The 25,434-nt window shown below is 40.5% G+C and overlaps 1 protein-coding gene across 2 annotated transcripts in view; it reads left to right on the top strand.

Moving 5' to 3' along the window:
• The window catches only part of ATSUV3 (ATP-dependent RNA helicase), a 405,120-nt gene that overhangs the window by 107,874 nt on the left and 271,812 nt on the right, over positions 1-25,434 (top strand). For both annotated transcript variants that reach the window (XM_089432621.1, XM_089432620.1), the window contains exons 5-6: positions 19,160-19,300; positions 19,926-20,048. In XM_089432621.1, the coding sequence (XP_089288747.1) occupies positions 19,160-19,300; positions 19,926-20,048 (264 nt within the window). The remainder of the gene's footprint in view (positions 1-19,159; positions 19,301-19,925; positions 20,049-25,434) is intronic.

Below are 25,434 nucleotides of genomic sequence, written 5' to 3'. Positions count from 1 at the left end.
TCATGAAACAGAAAACAGAGCAAAGAACAACATACATAGGACACACTTATTTTTGGACATAATAGTCCTTGGAAAAACCTAATGCGGGGAAACTGGTGCAGCAGCTTTGAGGGTTTATTATTATGCAGGAGAAATATTTGAATACAAATCTAAGATGCTCATCTAGAAATCCTTTACAAAGAAAATACTGGCAGAAAATCCGAGTGAGTTTTACCTCACTTCACTCTGCAGAATTCCGGCTGATTCGACACAAGATTGGCTAGCCCTGAGTATTTCTGCGTCACCTCTTCTGCCCTATGCATCAACTTTCCCAGCTGTTCTGACAGTTCCCAGCAGTTCCGACTTCTGCCCTCTGCATCAGTTTTCTCAGCAGTTCTGACAGTTCTCAACGGTTCCCGCTGTTCCTGGCAGTTCCGACTTCTGCCCTCTGCGTTAGCTGTTTCGGTAGTTCTTGACGTTTCCCAGCGGTTACGGTTGTTCCTGGTAGTTCTTACTTCTGCCCTCTACGTTAGCTTTCCCTACTGTTCCGCCAGTTCCCAGCTGCTGCGCTGCCTCTCTGCTGGCTCTTTCTGCCTCTCTGTCAGTATTCTCTGGAAAGTCCTCCCAGATTCTCACTGCCCCTCTCCTGCAGAATGATCACTTAATTCGAAATCCTTAGCACACCTTGCCATAGGAATCGAATTCTTGATCAATTCGTTCTCTCCGTGTGTGTTTCCAAATGAACCCCAAGCCTCCATTTTATACTTTTCCTGTTGAGTTCTTACCGGCCGAGATTAAGTCTCTTATCAACGACTAAGATTGAAACATGACTTGATCCACCTTCTAGATCATTCTCACCCATATTTTGATTAATATCCATTAATATTTTAATTTTCCTAAGTTTAGACTTAGGAACCCCATTAAAAATCTTAATTACTTTAATAAAATACAATCCAGGTGGAATTTCACCAAACAGCTTTTGGGTTCTTTAGAAATCATTTGCCTTAGCCTCTCCACCAATTTTCAAGGCTAGAGCACTTCCGATGCTACCAAAAACCAACACTCTGCCATTTGCACCAGTCACTAGTTTTCTCACCATCCAACATTCCTCTTGAATGAAGATGGGCTACTACTCAATAAGTACTCGGATCATTTTGCAATCGGGTTTTTATACTTAATGTTTTCGGTATTTAGTATGGATAAAGGGGTGATCTAGATAATTGACCGATCTTGACTGTAAATTTGTTCTCACACCTTACCTATTAGGGGGTTAATTTTTAGTCCTAGTCGAATGGGACCAACGTTAAGGCCTTATGGTTGTAGGAGGGGCACTACTTGGAAGACTTTGATTGAAATAACGTGTTCATTATCCCTTACACTATACGTAACACTTTTCATGTCACATTACAAGCCCTTTAAGTTTATACCATCTCCATTCTTCAGATCCAATTTTTCATGGCTTCATTGGGATTTGGCACTCTCTTATCCACATCCTTGAGTAGGGCCAAAAAACAAAACCCTAGGTGTTGATGCAGCTAAAATAATGGAAAAACATGATATGGCCACAGTGAAAGAAAATGTAAATGATGGCCAAGACATATGTTAGTGTGTGGGCAAAAGCCTAGCATGAGTTCTACCCTCATCTTTAGCCATCACCTGGTTCCTGAGCGCTTGATGCTCCATCTCATCAAAAGGAACCTGTTATAGTCGGTCTTGAGCCCTCCATCAGCGATCAAAGCTCTTTGCATTTGCATAAGTAGGTGTCTCATCAGTGTCAATTTTTGCATCCCATTAGGCATGCCATAACCCTGATGGAGGAGCTGGTGTCTTTGTCCCCCTCTTGGCATTGCTGGATCAGGTCATTTCAGTCCTTAGTCACTTTCAAGCTTGTCTTGTTTTGTCTTGAGGTCAAATTCCTAGGTCTAGGGTTTTGGTCAAGTATGTTTACAAGGTCATGTTTCTGAAGGTCAATAAGTGCTCAGCAAGCCAGAGGGATGATTGTAAAGATGTTTCTTCGAAATTTTTTATCTTGTACAGTTAATTTTCACCTTGGATTTAAAAGCTCTGTTTTTAAAGCCAAGGTCATTTTTCAATTTTTTGTAAAAAGTGATGAAATTTCAAAGGACTTCAGTGGACAGCATGTAACCCTGGTCCCCTTGCCAAGATCCCTCAGATGATCTACCTGCAAAAAGAATCAAGCCAAAGCACTAAATGAGTCAAATTCAGGACAAAGGAAACCAAAAAGTCAGTTTTATAAAGTGTCAAAGAGAAACATTAGAAAGTGGGTTTGAGCATGAAATTTATTCAAATGAAACTTATAAAGACCCAATCTCCCTCCTTTTACTCTCATTGTGCATCCAAGACACTTGCAAGAGAGTTTGGGCGAGTGATTGAGTGAAAGGAGTGAAAGTTGAGCGAATTCGGGCGTTTGACAGGCGCGCGACCTGTCAGGCCAGGTGCGCGACCCGTCAGAGGGGTTCCCGCAGTTCAGTTTTTCAACGGGCGCGACCCGTCAGCGACCTCCCATTCAAATTTCTTGCAAATTTGTTCAAGCACCCGCCAAATCATCAAATTGCTTGAGGTAGGTTCTCCAAACTTGGAAATGATTGCTGGTTGTGTTTGAAGGACATCATGAATGTGTTTTTAATGATCAAATTGTGCAAGAGAAAACACTCCATATGGCTGTATAATAAATTTGTAAAAATTTGCTAGGGTTTGTTGCTGTTTCAATGGTTTTTTCCCTTGTAATCATTTTTCCTCATTCCCATTTCATTTTCCCTGTATGTCCATGTAAATTTCCCTTTTAAATTTGTAAAGAAAATAAACCCTACCCCTTTTCCCTAAAAAAAAATAAAAAAAAATCAAGCCCTAAACCTATCCCTCATAATACCCATGTAAACACATGTATTAAATGATGCATATGCAGTGATGTTTGCAGTGTTTTTCCCTAAAATCCCTGTTGTATACATGTATTCCCATTTTCCTTGTAAAAAATGTCCCTCCCCTAACATTTCCCTCATGTTCCTTGTCCCCTTGAAACAACAAAGAAATCAGCACTTTTAAAGGCAGAAACAGCAGTACATTTTGTCCACTTTGCTCCTTAAACAATGTCAGAAACCGAAACTTATGAGCAAAGTGATGACCAGTCATCAGCTTCAGAGATTGAGGTACAGAGGAGGCCTCATAAGGGTGGAAAGGGTGGTCATCATAGGCGAGAGGAGCCCACCTCTTTAGCAGAGTTACAGGCTTGTCCTATGGCAGTCACATGTTTCCAGTATATGTCTTGTTATGAGTTTTGTGAGAGGATCTCTCGGATTCAGCACCACAGAGAGTTGGCTCGCCTATTTGTTTTGCACTTGCATGATGGACATGTCAACCTTGCAGGGGTGGACTTTACATTGACACCCGAGGTGATCTCACATGCCACAGGGATACCTAATGTTGGGGAAGTGTGGAATAAGCGCAAGGTGTTGGATAGTGTTCACTTTGAGCCTTTTGTCCGGCCACCATTCATGAGACATTTGGCAGGTGTGTTTCCATTCAGGTTTCTCAGGAGCGAGTATGCTCCCATGATGAGGCTCATCATGCACTATTTTACCTGTGAGGGCAGATTTTCACAGGTATATTCATACCATATTCGCCTCTTGATGCACTTCACCCGAGTGAGGATGATGAACATCCCTGTTTTCTTCTATCAGAACATTCAGAGGATGGTGCCCATGTTACAGAGGAAGAGCCCGGCACAGCAGTATAGGAGCCTGTACCATTATGGTTTGATTCAGCTTGTAGTATTGCATCAGTTGGCTCAGCAGGGCATCTCATGGGAGGATTTCATCTCTCGTGAGCTTTTCACAGCACCATCACCGCCACATCCTGAGGTTATTCATGAGGAGGGAGGACCATCACAGCAGCATGACATCCCTGTCACTAGACATGTCAGCTCCTCACCTCTGGTTACCTATCAGAAAGGCCCGAGGGCCTTATTTGCAGCAGCTCGACGAGTACTATCTCCACAGCAGGTGGAAGGGGTCTCGCCTTCATCATCAGCTCAGCGAGTGTTATCTCCACATCAGGTGGAAGGGGCCTCGCTTTCTTCACCAGCACAGGTACCAGGGAGGGGCAAGCAGCCCATGATTGATGAGGGGCCATCAGGACTTCCAGATATTGAGCTTGTTGATCTTGAGGCCAGTTCTCCTAGCCGAGAGGCAAAGGAGATCATTCAGCATCTCAGAGCTGAAAATGATGCCTTGCAGAGGAGGTTAGAGGGTGCACAATGGACCATCACATACCTGGAGCAGCGCAACAAACAGTTGGAAGATGAGCAAGCACTTGATGAGCTGTGGAGGATTCGTAGTGACCGAATCTTGAACCGAAGAAGACCCGGTGATCCATTGCCCGCTGATCGAGAGTCCATGCTCATCCGGGTAAATGCACACTTGGAGAGGTTGTTGGCTAAGGCCAACCAAGAGAAGAAATTGCTAAGGAACATGAAGAACCATTACTGGGCAAGAATGCATGTGTGCAAGGCAAAGATGAAAATGTTTCAAAGGCGGTTGACCGAGGCACTAAAACGGAGAAAGAGGCCCAATCCCCTCCGTCTCTTGGCTGAGGCTTCACTCAAGGATCAAGGCACTAAATAGCCTAGCCACAACACAAATCCCAAGAAATTTTGAGAATTTTGGGTGAATTTTGGCATTTTCAGGCAATTTGCAGGTTTTTCCCTTTAACGGGTCTCACCCCCCGCGCGACCCTTCATCATGGCAACTCCATTTGACAAAAACTCAGCATTTCCAGATTTGTCATGCAAAGTTACACATGCTCATGGATGGACTTGAGATTTGGTGAAGTTTTGGGCCTTCAGAAAGTCAAAAAACTAGCAAAAGTTGACTTTCTGCCACTTTTTTGAACTGCAGAAAGCAGTCTTGGGAGATTTGATTTTTGACAGGGCAAATGAACTCCAAATTCAAAAATTCCAGTTGGGTTGGAAAGTAGACTCACAGACCTTTCCAACAAGCCTACTCTTGCTCAATTTGGCCACCTGCAAGTGCCCCAAAAGTGGCTCCAAAGGCGCGCGACCCGTCAGGCAGATTTTTCCAAAATGCACTGTACAGCTCAGAAAAGCGCAGTTTGACTTTTTGGGGTGAATTATGATTCTCTTTGATGTAATTATTGTACTTTTAAGACACTTTTACTCTTATGTAACATTTCTAGAAGATTCATTCATGAAAAGGGTAAATATTAAATGAATGAATTGGTTTCCTAGCTTATAGAGGCAAGTTGTTTTGACTGCCTAGTTTGTAGTGCTTAGTTTAGAAGTGGTTGAAACAGCGCCTAGGATAGTGAGCTCGACCCATGGAGGCAGGGAAAGAGGTTAGATCATCTATATTATGTACTTTCTTGCTCATTTTCATGGTTGGACTCTTGAGGGATAAACTTTCATTGTATTATTCACTGTATCTCTGCAATTTTTGGCTAAGGAAGACCAGGGTTTTGTAGTCCTCTTTGGGATTATTGTGGACTCATGTGTTGATGGTGTGTTTCTCAATGTACTTGTAAGCTTGTTATGTGATTCATTTCCTTTCTTTTACTTCTGCACATTAAACAAATGAAGTGTTAAAGTAAGAATTCATGCCAGCCATGCTCTGCTTTTAAGTTTGTTTAATTTCAATGTTTTCTTCTGTCTAAAGAGAATTCAAAGCTATTATTTGCTCTCTTTAACTCTTCATCTTTCATTCCTGACCATCCACCTCAGTTAAAGGCATCAACACTGTCTCCTACCTCGCCCCAAGGAACCCCCTGCAGAAACTGTGTCCAATCCTCGCACCCGAAATTGCCCTCTCCTCAATTTGCCACCAAAAACCCAAAAAACCCCAAATCAAACTCTTTGATCAGTTTACTAGTCTAATATCAGTGTTACCTTATTGGTCATCTCATCTATTGAAGATTTCACGAGATAGACCAGAGAGTGCCTTCTCCTGCCCCGTAGGGCTAGCTACGAGGCTAAATGGTTTGATGTTGCCTTGAGATTTACCTTTCTCAGCCTGAGGTGAAATTTCAAGCGCTAACAGAACCCTTGCATGTCCCAACCTCAATGAGCGATAAACTGCCTCAAGGGGTAAATCAAATGCTACATCATAAAGGGCAAGCTTTGATCCTTGAGTTGTGCACCATAATACAAAGCATTATCAAAAAGAAATAAAAAATACACCCGAGGAGTGGAAAAAGCAAGGTGAGCAAGGTAACTCATGCATCCACAATTGCTCCCTTCATTACATCTATACACTCAGGGTGTGGATTCCTATAAGTTGGCCCCTAACCATGGAATTTGACCATGAAGTCCTTCGTTTCCATTGCCACCCACTTACAACAACACCTATTGATTGAAGGGTTAACCTTAGAAATGCCACCTCCCCCTGGGGGCTGGAAACACTTAATAGGGTTGACTACTTAGCCACCCCTACAAAGGTAGGGAACACCTTTACGAGACTTGGTCTAGTTAGATATTGGATGTGATCCCAATTTGAAGTATTCATATGCTCTTGACACTTGAGTATGGTTCTGTTAGATGCATTTATGATCTTTGTGTTGGAATTTCTAAGTCTAACTATTAGAAATCCTTCCTGTACTTTCTAATTTATTTCTTCCTACTTGTTCTGTTAATTAACAAGTTATTTACCAAGTAAATACTGAAAATAAATACAAGCACAGTCTCAACACATACAAATCATCAACTGAAGGAAAAACAAGCACACAAGTGACATCGTTATTTTTGGACTAATGTCCCTGGAAAAACCCAATGCAGGAAAACTGGTGCAACTATCTGGGGGTTTTATTATTAAGCAGTTTCAGAATACAATCTGGGTGCTAGAAATGGCTCACCCAACAGAGAATGCCCTTGGCAGTAGTACCTCTCAGTCGGAGACGGATATTAGCCCCAATCTGCCCCACGAAATCTCCCAGCGTCAACCCCTAGGGTCTGGCCCAGCGTCTGCCCAGCGTTTGGCCCAGCGTCAGCCTCTCTAGCCCAATGTCAACCTCTCTGGGCTCTGCGTCAGTCTCTAGAGCCTTTGCGTCTCCCACGCTGGCCCTCCTCAGGCTCTGCGCAGCTCCTGGCTGCCTTTGTGTGGCCTCTAGCTGCTTTTGTGTGGCCTCTCGCTGGCTCTGCGTCAACCCTCTCCCGGCTTCTACGTTGATGCTCCTGGTAATATCTCTGCCTCTCTACTACTGCATTCACTGCCCCTCAGTTGCAACTCTGATCACTCCTTCGATTTCCTCAGCAAGCCCTGCCCCAGAAAATCGAATTCTTGATCAACTTGGTGTGTTCTCCAAGTGACCCTCAAGCCTCCTCTTATACTTTTCTCGTTGACATTTCAACGACTGAGATTAAGTCCCTAATCAAAGGCCAAGATTAGATCTGGCTTGAGCCATGACTTTTGGACCATTCTAACTCAGTTTTATATTAATTCACATTAATATTTTATTTTCCCTAAGTTTAGACTTAGGGACTCCATTAAAAATATTAATTATTTTAATTTCTTCCAAACCGATTAGATTCTGCCCAAACCATTTCTGGGTCTTGGAGATCTTACGTGCTTTAGCCTCTCCACTAATTTTCATGGCTATAGCACATCTGATGCTACTCCAAATCAACACTCCCTCTTAGTGAGGATTGTGCTCTAGTAATACTCCTCACTGAGCATCACCCTGATCATCCGGCATCGGTCGCTGTGCTGATGCTAGACCTGCTGCCCAACATCCTCTGCACTGCTGCATCATGTACGGCTGCCCATGGCCCTGCCACTGCCACTGCTGCATCTGTACAACAGCTCCCTCTGCATCCGTGCTACTGCCCATGGCCCTGCCACTGCCACTACTGCATCTGCACTGCAACCCCTCTCATCATGCTGCATCGTGCTACCCATAGCACTACCACTGCTCACTGTTGCACTACAACTCAGTTACTGAGAAGTAAGTAACTGATCTCCCAACTCTGACATCTTCGTCAGGCTAGAACACTCCCGATGCTGAAGCTCCCTCTGTCATTGACAAGTGCTCCCTCTCTGACCTCTGCGCTGCTGCAACAACTCTGTGCATCTTGCACTGCTGCCTCACGCTGTCCTGGGACTCCTGCACTGTAGCTCCCTTTGTCGCTCCATCCGCATCCATCTCTACTGACATCCGCTAGTCCTGCTACTCCTCTTCGGGGCTCTTGTAGCAAGGTATAATCCAAGAGGTTGGGTACCTTGAGGATCCTGCCCCTCATCGCCTGTAGTCCATCTGACTACAACTCGATGTCTCCCCACTTCCTCTCAAGTGGCGCATGAGCACTCATGGCACAGTCATCATCTATCTCCACTTCTTTCTCCGCCCTTGCTGGCGTAGCCTTGGTCTCAGAAGCCTCTCCCTTGCTCTTCTTCCTCGGACACTGGCTCACATAGTGACCTAGTTCCCCACAGTGGAAGCATTTGACCTTGGAGAGGTCCTTCTTCTTCCGTTTCTCCTGCTTTCCCTCAGATGCTAGGGCAACATCCTCCTCTTCCTCCTCCTTGATTCTGACCCCCTTGCCGCTGCTTCCCGCCTTGGTTAGCCTTCTGATCTCTTCTTGACGAAGAGCCGCCCACAGTTCCTCCCAATCTGGAAGGGTCGACCTGCCCAGTATGCTCTGGACAAATACCTCCCACATCGCATTTGCCGTGTCCTTTTTGGCAATATGTGGTACTGCATGGTCCTTGACCCCGTGAAGGATGATGCTCTTGGCCCTCGTCATTGCCTCCTGGTACTTTTCGTTCTCATCCGGGTCAACTGGGATCGTTATCGTATTTAAGGCAAAGTGTGTGAGACGATTCTTGTCTAGAACGGACAAGATCCTGGCCTTCCAGACTACGAAGTTTGAGGGTCTGTTCAGTCTGTCCTGATCTCTTACCTCGTTCACTGCCATTTCGCTGCTCCTCTTTTGACTCTTCCGAGTCTCTCTACTTCCCTTCTGGAAGTTCTCGGTGTGACTCCCTCTGAGCTTCGATTTCCCTCCTGGAAACCTCTTTGCCAATGTCGAGATGCCCCCACTCCTATCGTTAGTGTAGCTGCACCACTGATCCGGATTTCTTGGCTAGAAATCCTCGGCAACAACTCCCTCCTCCTTGGTCTTGCCTTGTTAGGTACTGTTCTGACCACAGTACCCCACCAGCGTTACTCCGCAACTTACCCACAGCCTCCTATGCCCCAAAAAACTGAAGGTTAGAGCCTCTAGGCTCTGCGCAATATCGGCAACAACAAAATTTGCACCTCCTGGCCACGGGCGTCAATCGTTCCTCACTAAGAAAGATGACCGAGCATTGCGTAGGTCATGTCTGCTCCTCTCTGCCACTGCGCTAATCCTCTTCCCGACTTGAATTGATGACACAGGCATTGTGTCACCCCTTGCTACTTTTCTGCTAGGAACAACTTCTGTCACTCGAGACCACTGTTTCTGCTGTTGAAGCTCTGCTCGACTGATGCCCTCAGTTATCCTGTGATCTGCAACCACACTCCGATACTATGTTGGAATTTCTAAGTCTAATTGTTAGAAATCCTTCCTGTACTTTTTGATTTATTTATTCCTACTTGTTCTGTTAATTAACAAGTTATTTACCATGTAAATACTGAAAATAAATAAAGTACAGTCTCAACACATATAGATCATCAACTGAAGGAAAAACAAGCACACAAGTGACACCGTTATTTTTGGACTAATGTCCCTGGAAAAACCCAATGCGGGAAAACTGGTGCAACTATCTGAGGGTTTTATTGTTAAGCAGTTTTAGAATACAATCTGGGTGCCAGAAATGGCTCACCCAACAGAGAATGCCCTCGGCGGTAGTACCTCTAAGTCGGAGACAGATATCAGCCCCCAATCTGCCCCATGAAATCTTCCAGCGTCAACCTCTAGGGTCTGCGTCAGCCTCTCTAGCCCAACGATTGCTCAATGTCAACCTCTCTGGGCTCTGCGTCAGCCTCTCTAGTCCAACGATTGCTCAATGTCAGCCTCTCTGGGCTCTGCGTCAGCCTCTGGAGCCTCTGCGTCTCCCATGCTGGCCCTTCTCAGGCTCTGCGCAGCGCCTGGCTACCTCTGCGTGGCCTCTGGCTGCTTTTGCGTGGCCTCTGGCTGCTTCTGCGTGGCCTCTAGCTGGCTCTGTGTCAACCCTCTCCCGGCTTCTGCGCTGATGCTCTGCGTCAAACCTCTCCCGGCTTGCTCGATTTCCTCAGCAAGCCCTGCCCCTGAAAATCGAATTCTTGATCAACTCGACGTGTTCTCCAAGTGACCCTCAAGCCTCCTCTTATACTTTTCTCGTTGACATTTCAATGACGGAGATTAAGTCCCTAATCAACGACTAAGATTAGATCTGGCTTGAGCCATGACTTTTGGACCATTCTAACTCAGTTTTATATTAATTCACATTAATATTTTATTTTCCCTAAGTTTAGACTTAGAGACTCCATTAAAAATATTAATTATTTTAATATCTCCCAAATTGGTTAGATTCTGCCCAAACCATTTCTGGGTCTTGGAGATCTCATGTGCTTTAGCCTCTCCACCAGTTTTTGGCTAGAGAACATCCGATGTTACCCCAAATCAACACTTCGACTCTAATGAATGTTTGCTTTCACTTGAGTTTAAGTTGGCTTTTCCAGGGGGTCTAAAGCAGCAGAGGCCTTGAGGGCACCCCATTCCACATGATGCCTAGGCCACATACTACATTCTAGAAAGCATGATGACTTAGTAGATCCAACGTTGCCTACTTTTGGTAGATCATTGGGCCTTTTGATGACTTTAGCAGTTGAGATACATCCCAGAGCACCCTAGGAGCCAAAATGGTGGGATTCTCTTGTCTAGCATGGAGGATTCTTGATGATGTACCAGTGTGTTGAGAAATCAATGTAGATGTAGATTAGGGTTGATTCCTCTTACTTGATAATTACTTGTGAGTGTTGGTTGACCTTTTATTACTTTATTATATCTTTTTCATCAAGCAATTACCAAAACCTAAAGTGCATGAAGATCACAAGAACACAAGATATAGGCTCCAAGCTAGGGTAAAACCCATCCAAGGGGAAAACCCAGTAAAATTTTCTCTTCTTGTGGAACCAAGTTAGAGTGAGACATCCAAGACCCAAAGACCAAGATCAAGACCTCCTTAAGCACCAAGTTAGCCCTCCTTCAAAACCTTCTTCAAAACAAGTCAAAGTCCATAAAGTCAACTACAGTCAAGCTTCACCAATTTTGGTCCAACTCAGATTTTCGACCCTATAGCTTAGATCTGAAATTCGGCCATGCAATTTTCGAACCTGCAGTTTGTATAGTTATCCCTAAAATTTGCATGTGTGGGCAAAAACAATAAAAAATAAAGAATTTTCCTTTCTTTCTTGACTTTCTTCCTTGGCCTTTGCACTTCTTATCCTTACTTCTATTTCAAAGATCGAACTTGTGTCTCAAGTGTGGAAATGAGGACGAAGTCTCTTGCTTTATATAGCCATCCATGTGGTCGAATTAGGCCTCTTCTAGGCTGACTTCTTGGCTGGGCTAACTTGGTCTTAGGGGTTAAAAAGACTTTCCTAGACTCAAAAATGATATTCTTCATTTGTTACAAATTGTCCAAATGGGACTTTGACACATGACAAAATTTCTTCTTGACTGAAATAAACCATAGAAGCATGAAGAACATGCTTGACTAGAAAAATAACAATAATAATAATTTTCTTTTTCTTTTGCTTTTTACAAGAAATATATATATTGATACAAGTACAAAAACAATTATGAAGACTGAACCTAGTTACATTTTTCAACACATTCCACCCAACACGCCCCTAGGATGGCCTTGACACTACCTAATAGGCATGCCATGATCCAGGGCCTAGATGAGGATGGTCATCGTTAAGATGATTCAGGAGGGCTTGTTGTACTTAATGGAGCCCCAATGCTAGAGAGAGGAGGCACCACGTGGCTCACTTCACACCCATGGAGATGACTTGTGGCAACCACAAATGGATTTTGGACCCTTGGAGTTCCTTTGATGCACGATTTCTGGGTTTTCCTCGAATGAATGATGATCATGATGCTTGGAGACATTTTCAGCCATCTCTTTGCCTTAATGGAGCATTTGGAGCCCAAAAAGGGCATGATGTCATCACATTTTTAGCCCTACCACTCATACGTGTTGGCTTATAATGGAAATCTAGTGGGTTGGCTTGTAACCCTAATTTACTTTTTGTGTGCTCAAAAATCAAACTTGTGTAGGGGCCAATGTTATCGGAACTGAACCGGTTCCGGCAAAACCGGCCGGTTCGACTGGTTTGGAGGCAAAATTGGTCCGAACCAGCCTATTTCACTGAACCGGCCAGTTGAAGACAGGTTTTGTGCAAAAAGAAATTGCCTTTATTTTTTAATTTTAGTTAGTTGGCACATTTCTTAGGGTTCGATTCCCACCGGTTCCCTGTCCACAAGGTTTTTCGGTTCGATCACTGGTTCGGTTCTGATAACATTGGTAGGGGCTTTTAGTTAGAGATTAAGTGAGGTAGACCTCATATAAATAGAGTCACCTCACTCATTTGTTTAGCGTCACTTGTGGAGAATTTAACCTCTCTTAGTGATTGCGGCTTAGCTTGTTGTACTTCGCTACTTTATGGAGATGTGATCCTTTGTGGATATTTGGTTACTAACTTATTGGAAACTAGTGCTTGTTGTGGAGATGTCATTTTGGGATAACGAACGCTTGTTTCTTGGGTATATTGTGAGTACCTTATTATTGAATATCTTTCATGATTATTGCATGTAATGTTGAAGGTTTTTCTATGTTCCATGCCTAAATGCTTATGTTCTATGAAATACTTGGTTAATTTTTGCATGCTTTAAGGTGTATTCTTGAACTTCCCTATATAACCTCCCAGAGAGATTTTCTCTAGTGAATTTATCCTTGCATAAAGTGATAGTTAGGGTTAGAAAGTGAAAACATAGGGTTTCCCCCTTACTCCCTTCAAGGGTTTGATATTTCCGTGGTTAAATTCCCTGAAGACTCCATCACCCAAGTAGATAGAAGGCACTAGCATCCATATTGATGGTAAAAAATCATAAACTTCTATCTTTTTACCTCTCTGCTAAAATTTCAGCCCTTCAAGGCAAGCCACTAGGGTTAGGGTCTATGTCACAGGGTTTGTCGAACTTTAACCTTGAGGTTCAAATTTTGGCGAACCTTAAAAAAATCTTGAGGTTCGGCGAACCTCATCGAACCTTATAGCCATTGACCAAGTCCATAGATCAAAACCCATAACTTCATGTCTTAACTCAAGCTTGTAGTTTATCCTTGCAGTTTCCATGCTTGTGATAGCATTTTTGATGTTTATTGATGTTGATTTCTTACTATTTTATCCTATAATTCATTTTTAATATATATATATATATATATATATATATATATATATATATATATAGACGAACCTAATGACGAGCCCCATCTGGATTTTGAACCTCATCAAAAAATTCGAACTGAAACCGAACCTAATCATTGCCGAACTCGAACTTGAACCATGTGACATTGGTTAGGGTTTGAGGTAGAATTCAACTAGGGCATGAGTGTTGGGCTCGTTGGAGGTCGTTCTACCTTGCTGAGCCTTTAAACATCAAAATCTAGCAATTTGCATGGTTGGAAGTCCTTCCTTAGGGCTGATGTCATCAACCCTAGGCAATTCTAGGGCTAGAAAAACCCTAATTCTGCACCAAGGCTTCAACTTAGGGTCACTTGAAGGTTTGTGGATCCTGTTGTTGATTATATCCTTATAACAAACCTTTTCTCTCTCCTTGTATGCCTAATTGTGCTACTTTTAAATCACACATCAAAAACCCTAGGCTACAAGTCCTTTATAGGCTGCTTCATAGGTACGCTATTCTTTGTCTAGTAGAATTTAGCCCTGTCCTTAGCTTGAGTACCTTGGGTAAGCCTATTTAATGGTCACCTTTGAAACCTAGACCTGGAATATGCTTTAGGTGACCTAAACTAGAAAGCCTCCCATGTGGTGGAATTCCACTAAAAAGCAGGAGGTGGATTGGTGAGGTGACAGTGGCATCCACCTCATTGTTGTGTCATAGTCTAGCTTTTGGCTTGTGAGATGTCTCACAAGGCCTGCTAGATTTTGAGGCAACAAGAGCGTATGCCACTATGAGGAAAGGAGAGGGTAAAAGACAACCTTGCTTCAACCTTCTTACTGGTCTTAAGAAATCTGAAGCAAAGCCACCTGTTAGGATAGCAATGGACACAAAAGTACCACAACTCATGACCCAATTAACAAGGACACATTGAATCCCAAGTGTAATAGGATTAATCTTTAAATAAAGCCAACTAACCATATCTTAGGTTTTAGAAAGATCTATTTTGAGTACCATTGCATGCAAAGTTTTGGTCTTTATTGAATGTAAATCTTCTCGGGCCACCCCACACGAATCTGCCTACTAATTAGAAATCCAAAAAGCACCTGTGAGATTGTATTTGAGAGAAGAATACGTTTCACCCTCTGAGCAATAATACAGTTGCATAAAGATATAAGTCTATATTCCTTGAATGAAATGGGGTTGTTAAACTTGGTAATAAGTCCTATAAATGTTGAGTTGAAAGCTGCCAGGACCATCGGTTTGACTCTGGAGTCCTCAAGGGCCCTTAGAAAATCTCTTCTATAACTTCATAACGGCCGATAATTTTTTTTGCAGGCCAGCCATTGGGACTAGGATTCTTGTCCTGCTTGAATCTGTGCAAGACCTCTTCCACCTCCCCTTATTTATTTCCTCTATGAGCTTTTCATTTGCTTGCTCAGGAACACAACTGGTAACAAAAGATGTCATTTAAACCACTTCAGCTATATTTGCTCTATTTTCTGCTTTATAGATCTCCTGAAAGTGATCAATTCCTCCTTGGGCAATATCTTCAAAGTTGGAGACATACTCTCCTGAATTATTCCTGATCTTCAAATGATATTCCCATTTATCCTATGGTTAACAAATTGGTGGAAATGTTTGGTATTATCATCCCCTTTCTCTAACTAGAGAGCTATTTCCCCTCTACTCTTCGGTCTCCAAGTTATTTCCCTATCTTCCAGAAGTTTCCTATTTTTGGTTCCAGTCTGCCTGCCTCCTGGCTTATATTTTCAGAAATAAAACTTGATAAATCTTGATTATACAATCTTTCAATCTGATTCTCCACTCCAGAGAGAACATGAGTGCCTTTCAACCCCTTTCATCATCCCAAACTAAAGTAAATTGCTTTATTCTTCATATTTTCTACAAATTGAATTGGAGCTAATTTTCATCTAGAGTAATCAAAAGGGCTCCAATTATCTTTAACCAACCTAATGAAATCTTCCTACTCCAGCCATGAGGGATTGAACCTAAATGGGTTAGGGAGTTTCTTCCCAAGTTTAGCTAGCTCTAGTAGAATAGAAAAATGATCAGCTATTACCTACCCATTGCCTTATCTTGATATGATTATTTTTCAACTCTTCTGTGAGTACATATATATCAAGTCTTTTGGCAACCCTGTCATCCCCCACGTGCTTGTTTCTCCAAGTTTGCTTAAATTTAATTGGTCCAATGTTGAAAAAGCATTCTCATCCAACCTTGAATAAAAAGATTATGTAAGAGGGTCAATTTGAGCTATAGGTTCAATTATGACAAAATCGAGCACCTTAGTGCAAATCCTTTCACAAGGTGCTAAGATTAGTGGAACATGGAAGTGTTACCACTATCACCTAGGCACTATCACCTAGGCAATGACTTCCCTCTCGTTAGTGTAGGATGGACCTATATAAGGAAGGCTTCCCTAGTAGCTTTAAGGTTTCCTAATGCAGGAGAAGATCAAGCATAAGGAGACTTATCTAACTACTCAAAGCACCACCAATAAAATATAATATTCAAGGTAACAATAAGGTGGTTGATTAATGCGATTTTCATTTTTTTTCTTGAAGTTTTATTATTTATTTTTCTATATTTTTATATTTGGTTTTTGTAACTAGTGGAATTTGCAACTAGGCTGGCCTCGTACTTGCTTGACATGGGGTTGATTTTGTCCGCTACCACTATAACTGCTAGATGTGACACAATGCCCTTAATGTGGACACGGGTAAATCAGGGGGATCGAACTAAGGGCCTCATAATATTTTACATAATATGTTTTAATGCTTTGCCAAGTGAGCTACACCTCTGGGGGGAAATGAAGTTTCCAGATTTGAATGGATGAGTATCTATGTCAATTTAGAAGGCTTAGAAAGTTCATACATGTCAAGAAAGCATCCCCAAACACTACACAATAAAAAATCAATTGGCTGTTGTAAAACTTGTAAATGAGATAGTAAATTGTAGCACTAAATAAATCAGCCGTTGAACAAGTAATTATCAATTAAAACTAGGGCTTAAACAATGGTTCAAATTAGGATTTAGTTAACTAGCTAAATCTCAAATTTAATATGCATACAACAGCCCTAAGAAACCAGACATCTGACCATAGAAGCTTTGTAAAATAAATCAAGAAGATAAAATATGATGACAAGATCAATTTTTAGCCAAGTAAATGCACAATAATCCAAATGTCTAATGGCTGAAAATTTATGTAAAGTTGTAACACTAGAACATACAATAAAAGTTAAATTTTGAGTTTTATGATTGACTATTGGGAGAAGACTAGTGCCTACTTTTTTTTGGGCATGTGGAGTCAACTAAGAATTTCCTTGAAGAGATGTAAGTAGATCTACAATGATAATTAGGGTTGTCCACTACAAATTCTAGAAGATCTACCTAGTACTTTTACAAGCTTCAACATAAATTCAATGCAAGACCCTCCACTAGAAATCTTCCTAGGGTTTAAAAGAAAGGATCTATACAAAGCAATATGAAGATAATGCACTGTCACCACTAGAAAAGTCAATTACACTAAATAATTATTCATAAGCAAATCCAGCAAGATTTAGGGAGACTGCTTACTCAAGAAATCATTTGCATTCATAAACCCCAGCTATGAGAAATCCATAGAAGTTGTAAATTCATCCACAAGATCATCTCCTCATTGAGGCACATTAAGTCATCAATCCATAGCTAAATTCACCATTCTAGAATCTAATTAATACTTGAGAGAAAATAGTAGATACTGAAGTCTGAAATAGTAAATTGAAATTACCCAAACTCAGAAGTAGTAAAGAGTGACAAGTCAAAGACTTGGTTTAAGCCTTGAGTTCATCAGTTAAGGTCAAGGCTCAAAAGTTAAAACTGAAAATTAACAATGGACAAGAAAGATTGAAAATAAAATGAGTATCAAGGAGCAAAAGTAAATAGAAGTTTAATAAAACTGAAAGTGAAGTAGGGTTCTTTTATATGTTCTTTTTATTTTTTTCATTTTTGAAGCCTTTGTGGGTAAAAGTTTGGGGGGGGAGAGGGTGATGCGTAGAAGTCCCACTTTCATGTGGAGACTCCCAGAAGCATCCCTTCTCTTGGGGGGACACCTAGAAGCACCCCTTTTCTGGCAGGATTCCCAGAGGTCCCCCTCATAGGGAAATACCTCCCCCACGTCGGGGAAATGTTCCCCCCTGCATTTTCTCAGGCATTCCCCTGCCCTATGAGTGTGGGAAACGTGGGGGCACGTCCCCCACCCTGGACCCTGGGGGACATGTCCCCATGGAAAATTTTTTCTAGCTAGTCTATGATACGTATTGGACCGAGTGTACTCTAGTGTACTCTCCACTAGACTCCAAAGATTTCTTGTTTGAAGTTAATATTAAAGATCATTAACACAAATTAGCCTGTGGATCGAAATGTTTAGTAAGTTAAGACCATGAATACAACTCCATCCCTCTGAAAGGCATACTGAATAATGTGAACAATTTAAACTTACAATGTCTCCAAACCTGACGTTCTGTAAGCCCAATAGTACTAGCATGAACATCAACTCAGTCTCCATCCAACTACACTTGATAGTTGTCACCAGTGGTCCATTTAGTGGTTTGTAAGCATCAGGACATCTGGTTCCATAATTCTACTCTACTACCACAATTTTTGGATGCGTATATAGAGCAAAACTCCTAGATAGTTCTGGCAAGAGGATACTGCCCATTGTCATGAATAGAGGCCATCCAAGGAGTGACCACACAAACTACATTCCCTTGGCTTTCCTCATGATTTGTACATTGATATTCACCATACCAACAACTGTACAAAAACATTTAGAGTCTAAATCTTGTAACTTCGACTTCCTGTAAACAGAAAGGTATCAGGCTGAAGAGCAGAAATAGTGCTCTGAATATGAGCATGCTGAGTATCCCTGTGGCACCTTGCACATTCCATGACACAAGAACATATTCGATGGTGAGTTGTTCAAATAATCCCAACCTTTTTTTAGCTAGAGACAAATGATAATGCAAGTTCCATATAATAGTGGAGCTAACCTGTTAATTTTATATCTTGCAACCTTTCATGAACTTATTCCTAACTAACCGATGAAAAGGGAAGTGGGTGTCAGTTTCTTCCAATCAGAACAAGGCTCTTAAAAGAGGAAACCATGAAATATCACTCATATGCTGCTATCCATTTAGGTGTGCAGTGCAAAACCTTTTCCTATATGGATATGATAAAAGGTTATGAAGAACAATATAAGAGTTAGATAAGCCGGCCACATTTTTTATATCATGCGTTAGCCATGCACTTAATATGAAATATTTTTAGCTTGTCAAAGATTGTTGTTTTTGTATATGGATTTGTTATCCACCTTTGGGCATTTGGCTTTGCACTGCCTCTGTGTTATAGCTATGCCATTCTTAACGGACAGGTCTATCTATAGCCCATAACTGTAAAACACACCCCATAGAATATACTATATTTTGAAGCCTCATATTTTTGTCTTGCAAAGGTGTTTGGCTGCCGAATGGGAGGTATCTTAGTTGAATGATTGATTCTTGCAAAGGATAATCTAAAAGCTGTTGTATGCTCATTTGAACACTCTGAACTGAATCCTAAATTCCATTTTTCTTTGTTCTTGCATATACGCTTGGCTGCACAGTTAAAGACCTGTAATTTGTATGACTAATTAATTGCCTAGGTAACTGTCAAAGTTCTTCAATATGCAGTCAATTTGACTATCTGAACTATATTTTTAAGCTCCTTTTGTTTCTTCTTGCTTAGATGATTGGCTGCACAACAAGAGGTTTCTCATTTACTCGTGCATTGCTTGGACTTGCGGCGGATGAGTTGCACCTATGTGGGGACCCAGCTGCTGTTCCTCTTATTCAGGAAATGCTTAAAGTTACAGGTGATAATGTTGAGGTGACAAATTCAGACTCGATCTGGGATTTTCTCATAGTTTACAGCAGGTTTCAATATTTTTAACATATTTCCTCAGTCCTGAAGCCCTTTAATTCCTAACTTCACTGTTTCCAAGGGGTGACTATTCCTTTATTACTTGTGTTTATTTGGAGCTAAGCTGAGCTGGGATGTAATATATATATATATATATATATATTAGCAAGAAACTTGATGTACATTGTTGCTATACTATTGAAAATGAGAAATTGCTGAACAGATTTTACTTGAAAGCTTGTGATGTTGGTACGACTCTTAATTTTTTTAAGTGGCGTCTTTTGCTGAAAGGTTGTTGAAATGTGGTGATGTTATGATCTGTGTTTGTTAGCTTTAATGGTTTAATGGGATTCTTAAAACGTGTTTATTCTTGTAATGTTTCTTATTGGGATTGAATTTAGAATATTGGCAACATAATGGCAGATTTCAAAATTTGATGCTCTTGTCTGAGAGACTAGTTTTGGTTGTGGAGGGCTATATTTTTTTTATTTTCTTTCAGGTTATAAAGTTCTTGTTTTGAAAGCGCTGGTCGTTGGATTTACTAATTTGTGCTATTATAATTTCTTGCTTTCACTTTTCTTTCATCACCCAGGTTCAATATTATGAGAGACTTTCACCATTGATTCCATTGCGAAGACCATTAGGCTCATTTTTGGAAATTCAAAGAGGAGATTGCATTGTTGCATTCTCTCGACCCAAAATCTATTCAATTAAGGTAATTGTCATCACAGTATTTCCATAACAATGGAGGGTGTTTTGCATGATTTTAAATGCGAGAAAATTAACTTCTGTTGACAGAAAGATAAAATGCTTTGCATGAAAAGACAATTTGCTTGGTGTCTAGAAAGGATAGTGTTTTGGTTGTTATCGCTGGCAATTAAGTTGAAATTACAGATTTTAGAAATGATTCCTGATGGTATTTTTTCTTTTGAATTAATATTGTATATGCTTTGAATGCATTGTCATTTCTTTTTGATGGTATATACTACACACATCTGGCAGATTGACGTATGGGCAAGATGCTGTTGTTTCTTTGGAGTTTGTGGTCCAGACCTCCAATGTCTAAGACTGGCAACTCAAAGTGGCTTGGGAGATCAACAAATTCTACAAATTAGGCTAAAGCAGCTACTGTAGATGGACAAGAGAGGCCTATATTCACAGTGGGAAACTTCAGTAGCATAGAGATGAAGGAAAGCCTGCAATGATAAACATTTGACGAAACACCAAATTGAAGAATGAATGTGTGTACTTAATAGTTAATTATGAGTTTAGAATCTAGATCATATATCAAACTTTGGAAGCCGCGAGTCATGTTAGTTAGACCATTTAAGGTTATTGAGATACAGGGTAATGGAGTTGTGGATTTGGCCATAAATTGGATGGAATGTATCTGCAAAGGGATGGTCATTGTATCCAAATTGAAGACATTAAGGTGAGCAAGATGACATAAATAACTTCACAAACAAATCTTAAGATGCAGTAACAAGGTCAACTAGTGTAAGTGGAAGGGATTCCACAATCCCAATCAAGCAATAAAAAGATGAAAGTAATATGTGAACATGACTCATCGTGTTTGCTCCCTATCGAAGCAAAAGATGTTCAGATCACAAACAAAAGAAAGTTATTGAATGGACCAAAACACCAACCCAAGAAACTGCTGTAAAAGCAGGAAATACGAGCACTAAAGAAGTGTGCTAGGGCTGAACCAAAAATTGTTAGAGAGAGAAATATGCTTAAGCATATCATATGAAATGCATAAATGGGCATACAAGAGAATATATGAAAACCACAAGAGGGCACTAAAGATATAGTGCTTGTAGTCTTAAAACACTTTTATTAGAGAGCCTTTACTCTGTCAAAAAAATAATGATATACAAAGGAATTTTGAGTGGTGTACTTATACCATTGAAATAGGTAGCACATTCTCCCAAGAGGGTTATGAGTCCATATAAGTATGGCATAATTCCTAAGAGGGTTATTTGAGCTGACATATTGTTACCTACCATATGTACCTAATAGGAAATGAAGACTCCATGGCCCAATATATAAGGTACTAGTCAAATTTTCCAAGTTCAGAAGACCAACAGGGAAAATTTTGCTCTTTCTTCTTGCTCTATTCTTAATATCTTATATATTCTTCTATCTTCTTCCTTCACGTAACCCCATGGGGGAGTTGTATAAAATGTCACTAGCATGTGTTGGCATTATGACAGATTTGGCGCTATGACACAGGTGTTGTCCTTGATGTCAACTCACATAGATGACAGATCACAGTTCGGGTTCTCAGAATGAAGAAAAAGAGGTATACGCAGGTTCCCCATTGATCAAGCCGCGTATACACGTGGGTTCACAGACCAAAAGACGCGTATGCGTATACACGCACTTTCACGCAAGGAAAGGCGTGTACATGTTGGAAAACTTAGTTTTGGTCCGTGGTATTTGGTCCATAGTATTTTGATCCATGATATTGGTCCAAGGTATTCTGTTTGAAGTATTGACCTCAGGTATTTGGTCCAAGGTATTGATTCTAAGTGGTTTTGGACCATGGTATTGAGAAAGGCCTAAGACTATAAAAGGAGGAGAAGATCATTAGGCAAGGACACTCAAGCAATTGAATATCTAAGGAAGAATTAGATCTAGAATACAGATCTTTGGGCTATGGTGCATCGCTGGATCTGAATCAAGGATCAACCTGAGCGCTTGATGAGGGATAAGTCCTTTTGATGGGTCAAGATCTTAAGGCTTGAAGAGAAGTATCTTTGTGTGGTTTTGATCTTTCATAAATGGTGCATGTCGTAATCTGTAAATCTGATGATCTGGGTATAACTGATGTCTGAATAGTTGTAAAGGTTAAATCATCTTTTACAGATCTGTATGTAGGTTCATTGTAGCAAAGGCGTGTATACACGCTGGTTCGACATTTCAAAAGTGTGTATACGCAAGTTTGCCTTGATACAAGTGCGTATGCACGCAGGTTCGTCACATTGAAGTAGCGTACACCTCATAAAATATGTTTTAGCTACTTTTGATTGCTGTTGCAGTGTTCTGGGTTCTGGCTTGGGTTCTGGTTACTGTTACTGTATTCTGGTTACAACATTCAAAGAAGTGATTGTTTGATTCAGTTTTGGTTGGTGCAAAGGAGATTGATTGATGCAGATATATTTTGATGTTTGATTGATGTTATTGATGGATCCAGTCTGAAAATTTATGAAATGTGGTCCCTGGAAGAAAAGAGAAGGTTGTAGCCTTCTGTAGGTCAGCACCTACATACTAATACATCAGCTAGTACAAGAGCTAGGGGGTTGTAGCTCCCTTCCAGGAGAAGCTGGAGAACGAGAGAAGGTTGTAGCCTTCTGTAGGTAGAAGCCTGCGTACTGGTATAAGACTGCACCAGTACAAAAATATTGTAAAAAGAAGTTTCTTATTAAAAGAAGATAGAGACGAATTGCAGCAGGTGGTTTTCACCCACATTGGGTTTCCACCTTATATCTTGTGTTCTTGTGGGTGGTTGTCTGCTCTGTTTATACTGTACCTGGTTACTGTTATATGATGCACAAATTAAAGATCAACATCTAATGAATTAATTAAATTATAAATCTGCAGGATATACGCTAGTTTCCTTAACTACAGTGCGTATATATGCAAGTTTCATTAACTGAAGTAGCGTATACAAATCTGATTGTGAAAAGAAATATTATTGAGTTGCTAACACTGATTCACCCCCCCCCTCTCAGTATTATTTCCAACAACATGATGAACTTATGTAAAAGACTTAGACCCTTAGGACTTGGTTACTAAGGAAACTTTTCCAAAGTGTTAGTTTTACTTAATTATTTTTGCTTTTTATGAATAAATAATTAATTGAGTTTTTTCACTGAGAACCTCCAAAGCTAGAGTGTGTCTTAATAATTGAGCGTTGAGTGGTTTCCTAAGCCTAGGGTCAATGTATATTACCATGCTAAGCATTATCTCGAGTCTCACGGAATTGCATTAGGTTTTAGTAGGAATTTTAATAATTAAAAATTTCACGCAAGATAAGAATTTGTAATGAGCAAAGTTCATATACTCAAAGGAATGCTTTGATACCAATATAACGATCAAAGTTCGTATATGCAATAGAGTAATCTTCAAAAGACTTAATCGTCATAACAAAATTTTTGCTGACTTAATCTTTATAATAGAATTTTTGATTAATTTTTATGTAACAAATAAAAAAGTGGGACTAGGTAGACTTGTTTGGTATGTGAGTACTTGATTTTCATGCTCAGAGTACCAACATTATCCTAGAACCCACTTTGGGGTGGAAAATATTAATTTTCCTTAATGAAAAATTACTTTTACTCATAAAAGTCAGAAAAGACAAGAAAAATTAGTAATTAATAAATTGTGAACATGCCAAAAACATGTTTCCAGTCAACTGGCTCTCTCAATCTCTTAAGAGGAGTGTCTAAGCAAATAAGAGGAAGTTAGAACAAGTCAAAAGCTCACATTGGGGGTCGAGTTTGCTACCATCTAAAAAATGAGTTAGCTCCTACACATGGTCACTTGGAGCATGAGTTGAGTGGGAGTGAAGGTGTTATCACTTAGAGAAAACCCTAGCTGCAGGAAAAACTCCAAGGTAACCTCTAACCAACCTAACCAATTTTTTGAATCGAAAGCTAACCCTTTCAATTCGAAGGGGGATCCCTTCTATAACTCAGTCAAAACTGATTGGTTATGTACTTAGCACATCGACTAGATCTGATTGGATTTAAACAAAATTGGTCTAGAAAGAACAAGAAAAACCATTGGGCATGGAGTTTGTTTGACAACAAGTTACTGCTTACAGGCTATATGAACAAAATATAGAGGCAAGGTAGCAACAACTTTCTTAGACAATTCCTCATTTAGCTATGATAGAAGTAGATAGAAATAAATACCAAAAACAGAGCAACTGGTGAATTCTGTGAAAGATATTTAAGTCGAAAACATATAACACTTTGGCAATGGTAAATCTGAGCTGATCAACAGAATTCAGATCAAATAACTCAATTTTCAAAACGTTATAGGCATATGGATCATATTATGAGACAAAAGAAATGACATGCACTAGAGAACAGACAGGAAACCCATCACACAAGAATCTCTGTAAATATGAACAAATAACACCGATCACAGTAATTTATATTAATGTCAAAATATATACACACTATACCAAGGTTTTGCAAGAAGTTTCCAACCCTTTTTCATTCTTCAGAACTAGTCTTTATAGAAAAGACTACAACTTAAAAACATGTTTCTAGCATATTCTTAATTACAAAGTCTAAAAATAACAACGTAAATATCAAATACATGCATATAAAACTTTTCCAATCTTATCTGTATCTAAATCGTAACAACATGCTACAAATCTGGCTAGAAAACAGGGTCAAAATGGTGACTGATCTGTTCCCTCCTTCGCTGGAATTCGTGCTTTGTCACCCCTCCAAAAACATCTTTTGTTGAACAACTCCTCCTTCCGAGCTTCCTAATCTAATAGCATTGAGAGTCTCGTTGTTATCCTTTTGAAGCCGAAATGTGACAGATTGCCAGTGCTTTTATCTAAGCCGCTTCGCAAAAATGCGTTGACAAGACAATTGTCAGTGCCCATTTACCTTTACCAGTGTAAAATCGCTGATAGGCGAGCTATCACTTTATAGATCAAAATTTCACCTTGACAGTGAGCGATCAAAACTGTGTGGTCAAAATATCAACTAGCTAAGTGTGCTAGCTGCGTCCAATAGAATCTTCACACTTGTCCTCCTCTGTCTCTTACTCTTTTGACCTTTGACAATAACCACTCCTTTGATTCCTTTTCTTTCTTTGATCTTTTTGAGCTTGTAGCCTTCTGAGGAGTCTTGTCTACATCTATGACCTCCTTGCATAGCTCAAGATTCTGTTTCAATTTGATGTTTAGTCTTAGTTTATTCCATGGCCTGGTGTGGGGTCTCTTTCCACCTTTAAACATTTCTGCCAAGGTGGGTTCCTTCTCTACGGGTGTCTACTAAGCTTCGGGCTCAATAATTTTTCCCCTAGCTTTCTTTGTCTAAAGGTAGGGTTTCAGTGGGAGGAGGGGTCTCCTT

Source organism: Pinus tabuliformis, chromosome 5_1 (genome assembly GCF_031772625.1).
Source record: "Pinus tabuliformis cultivar Carrire ecotype Pingquan chromosome 5_1, CPIR1, whole genome shotgun sequence".
Classification (NCBI taxonomy): Eukaryota; Viridiplantae; Streptophyta; class Pinopsida; order Pinales; family Pinaceae; genus Pinus; species Pinus tabuliformis.
This window is presented reverse-complemented; position numbering and strand designations above follow the sequence as displayed.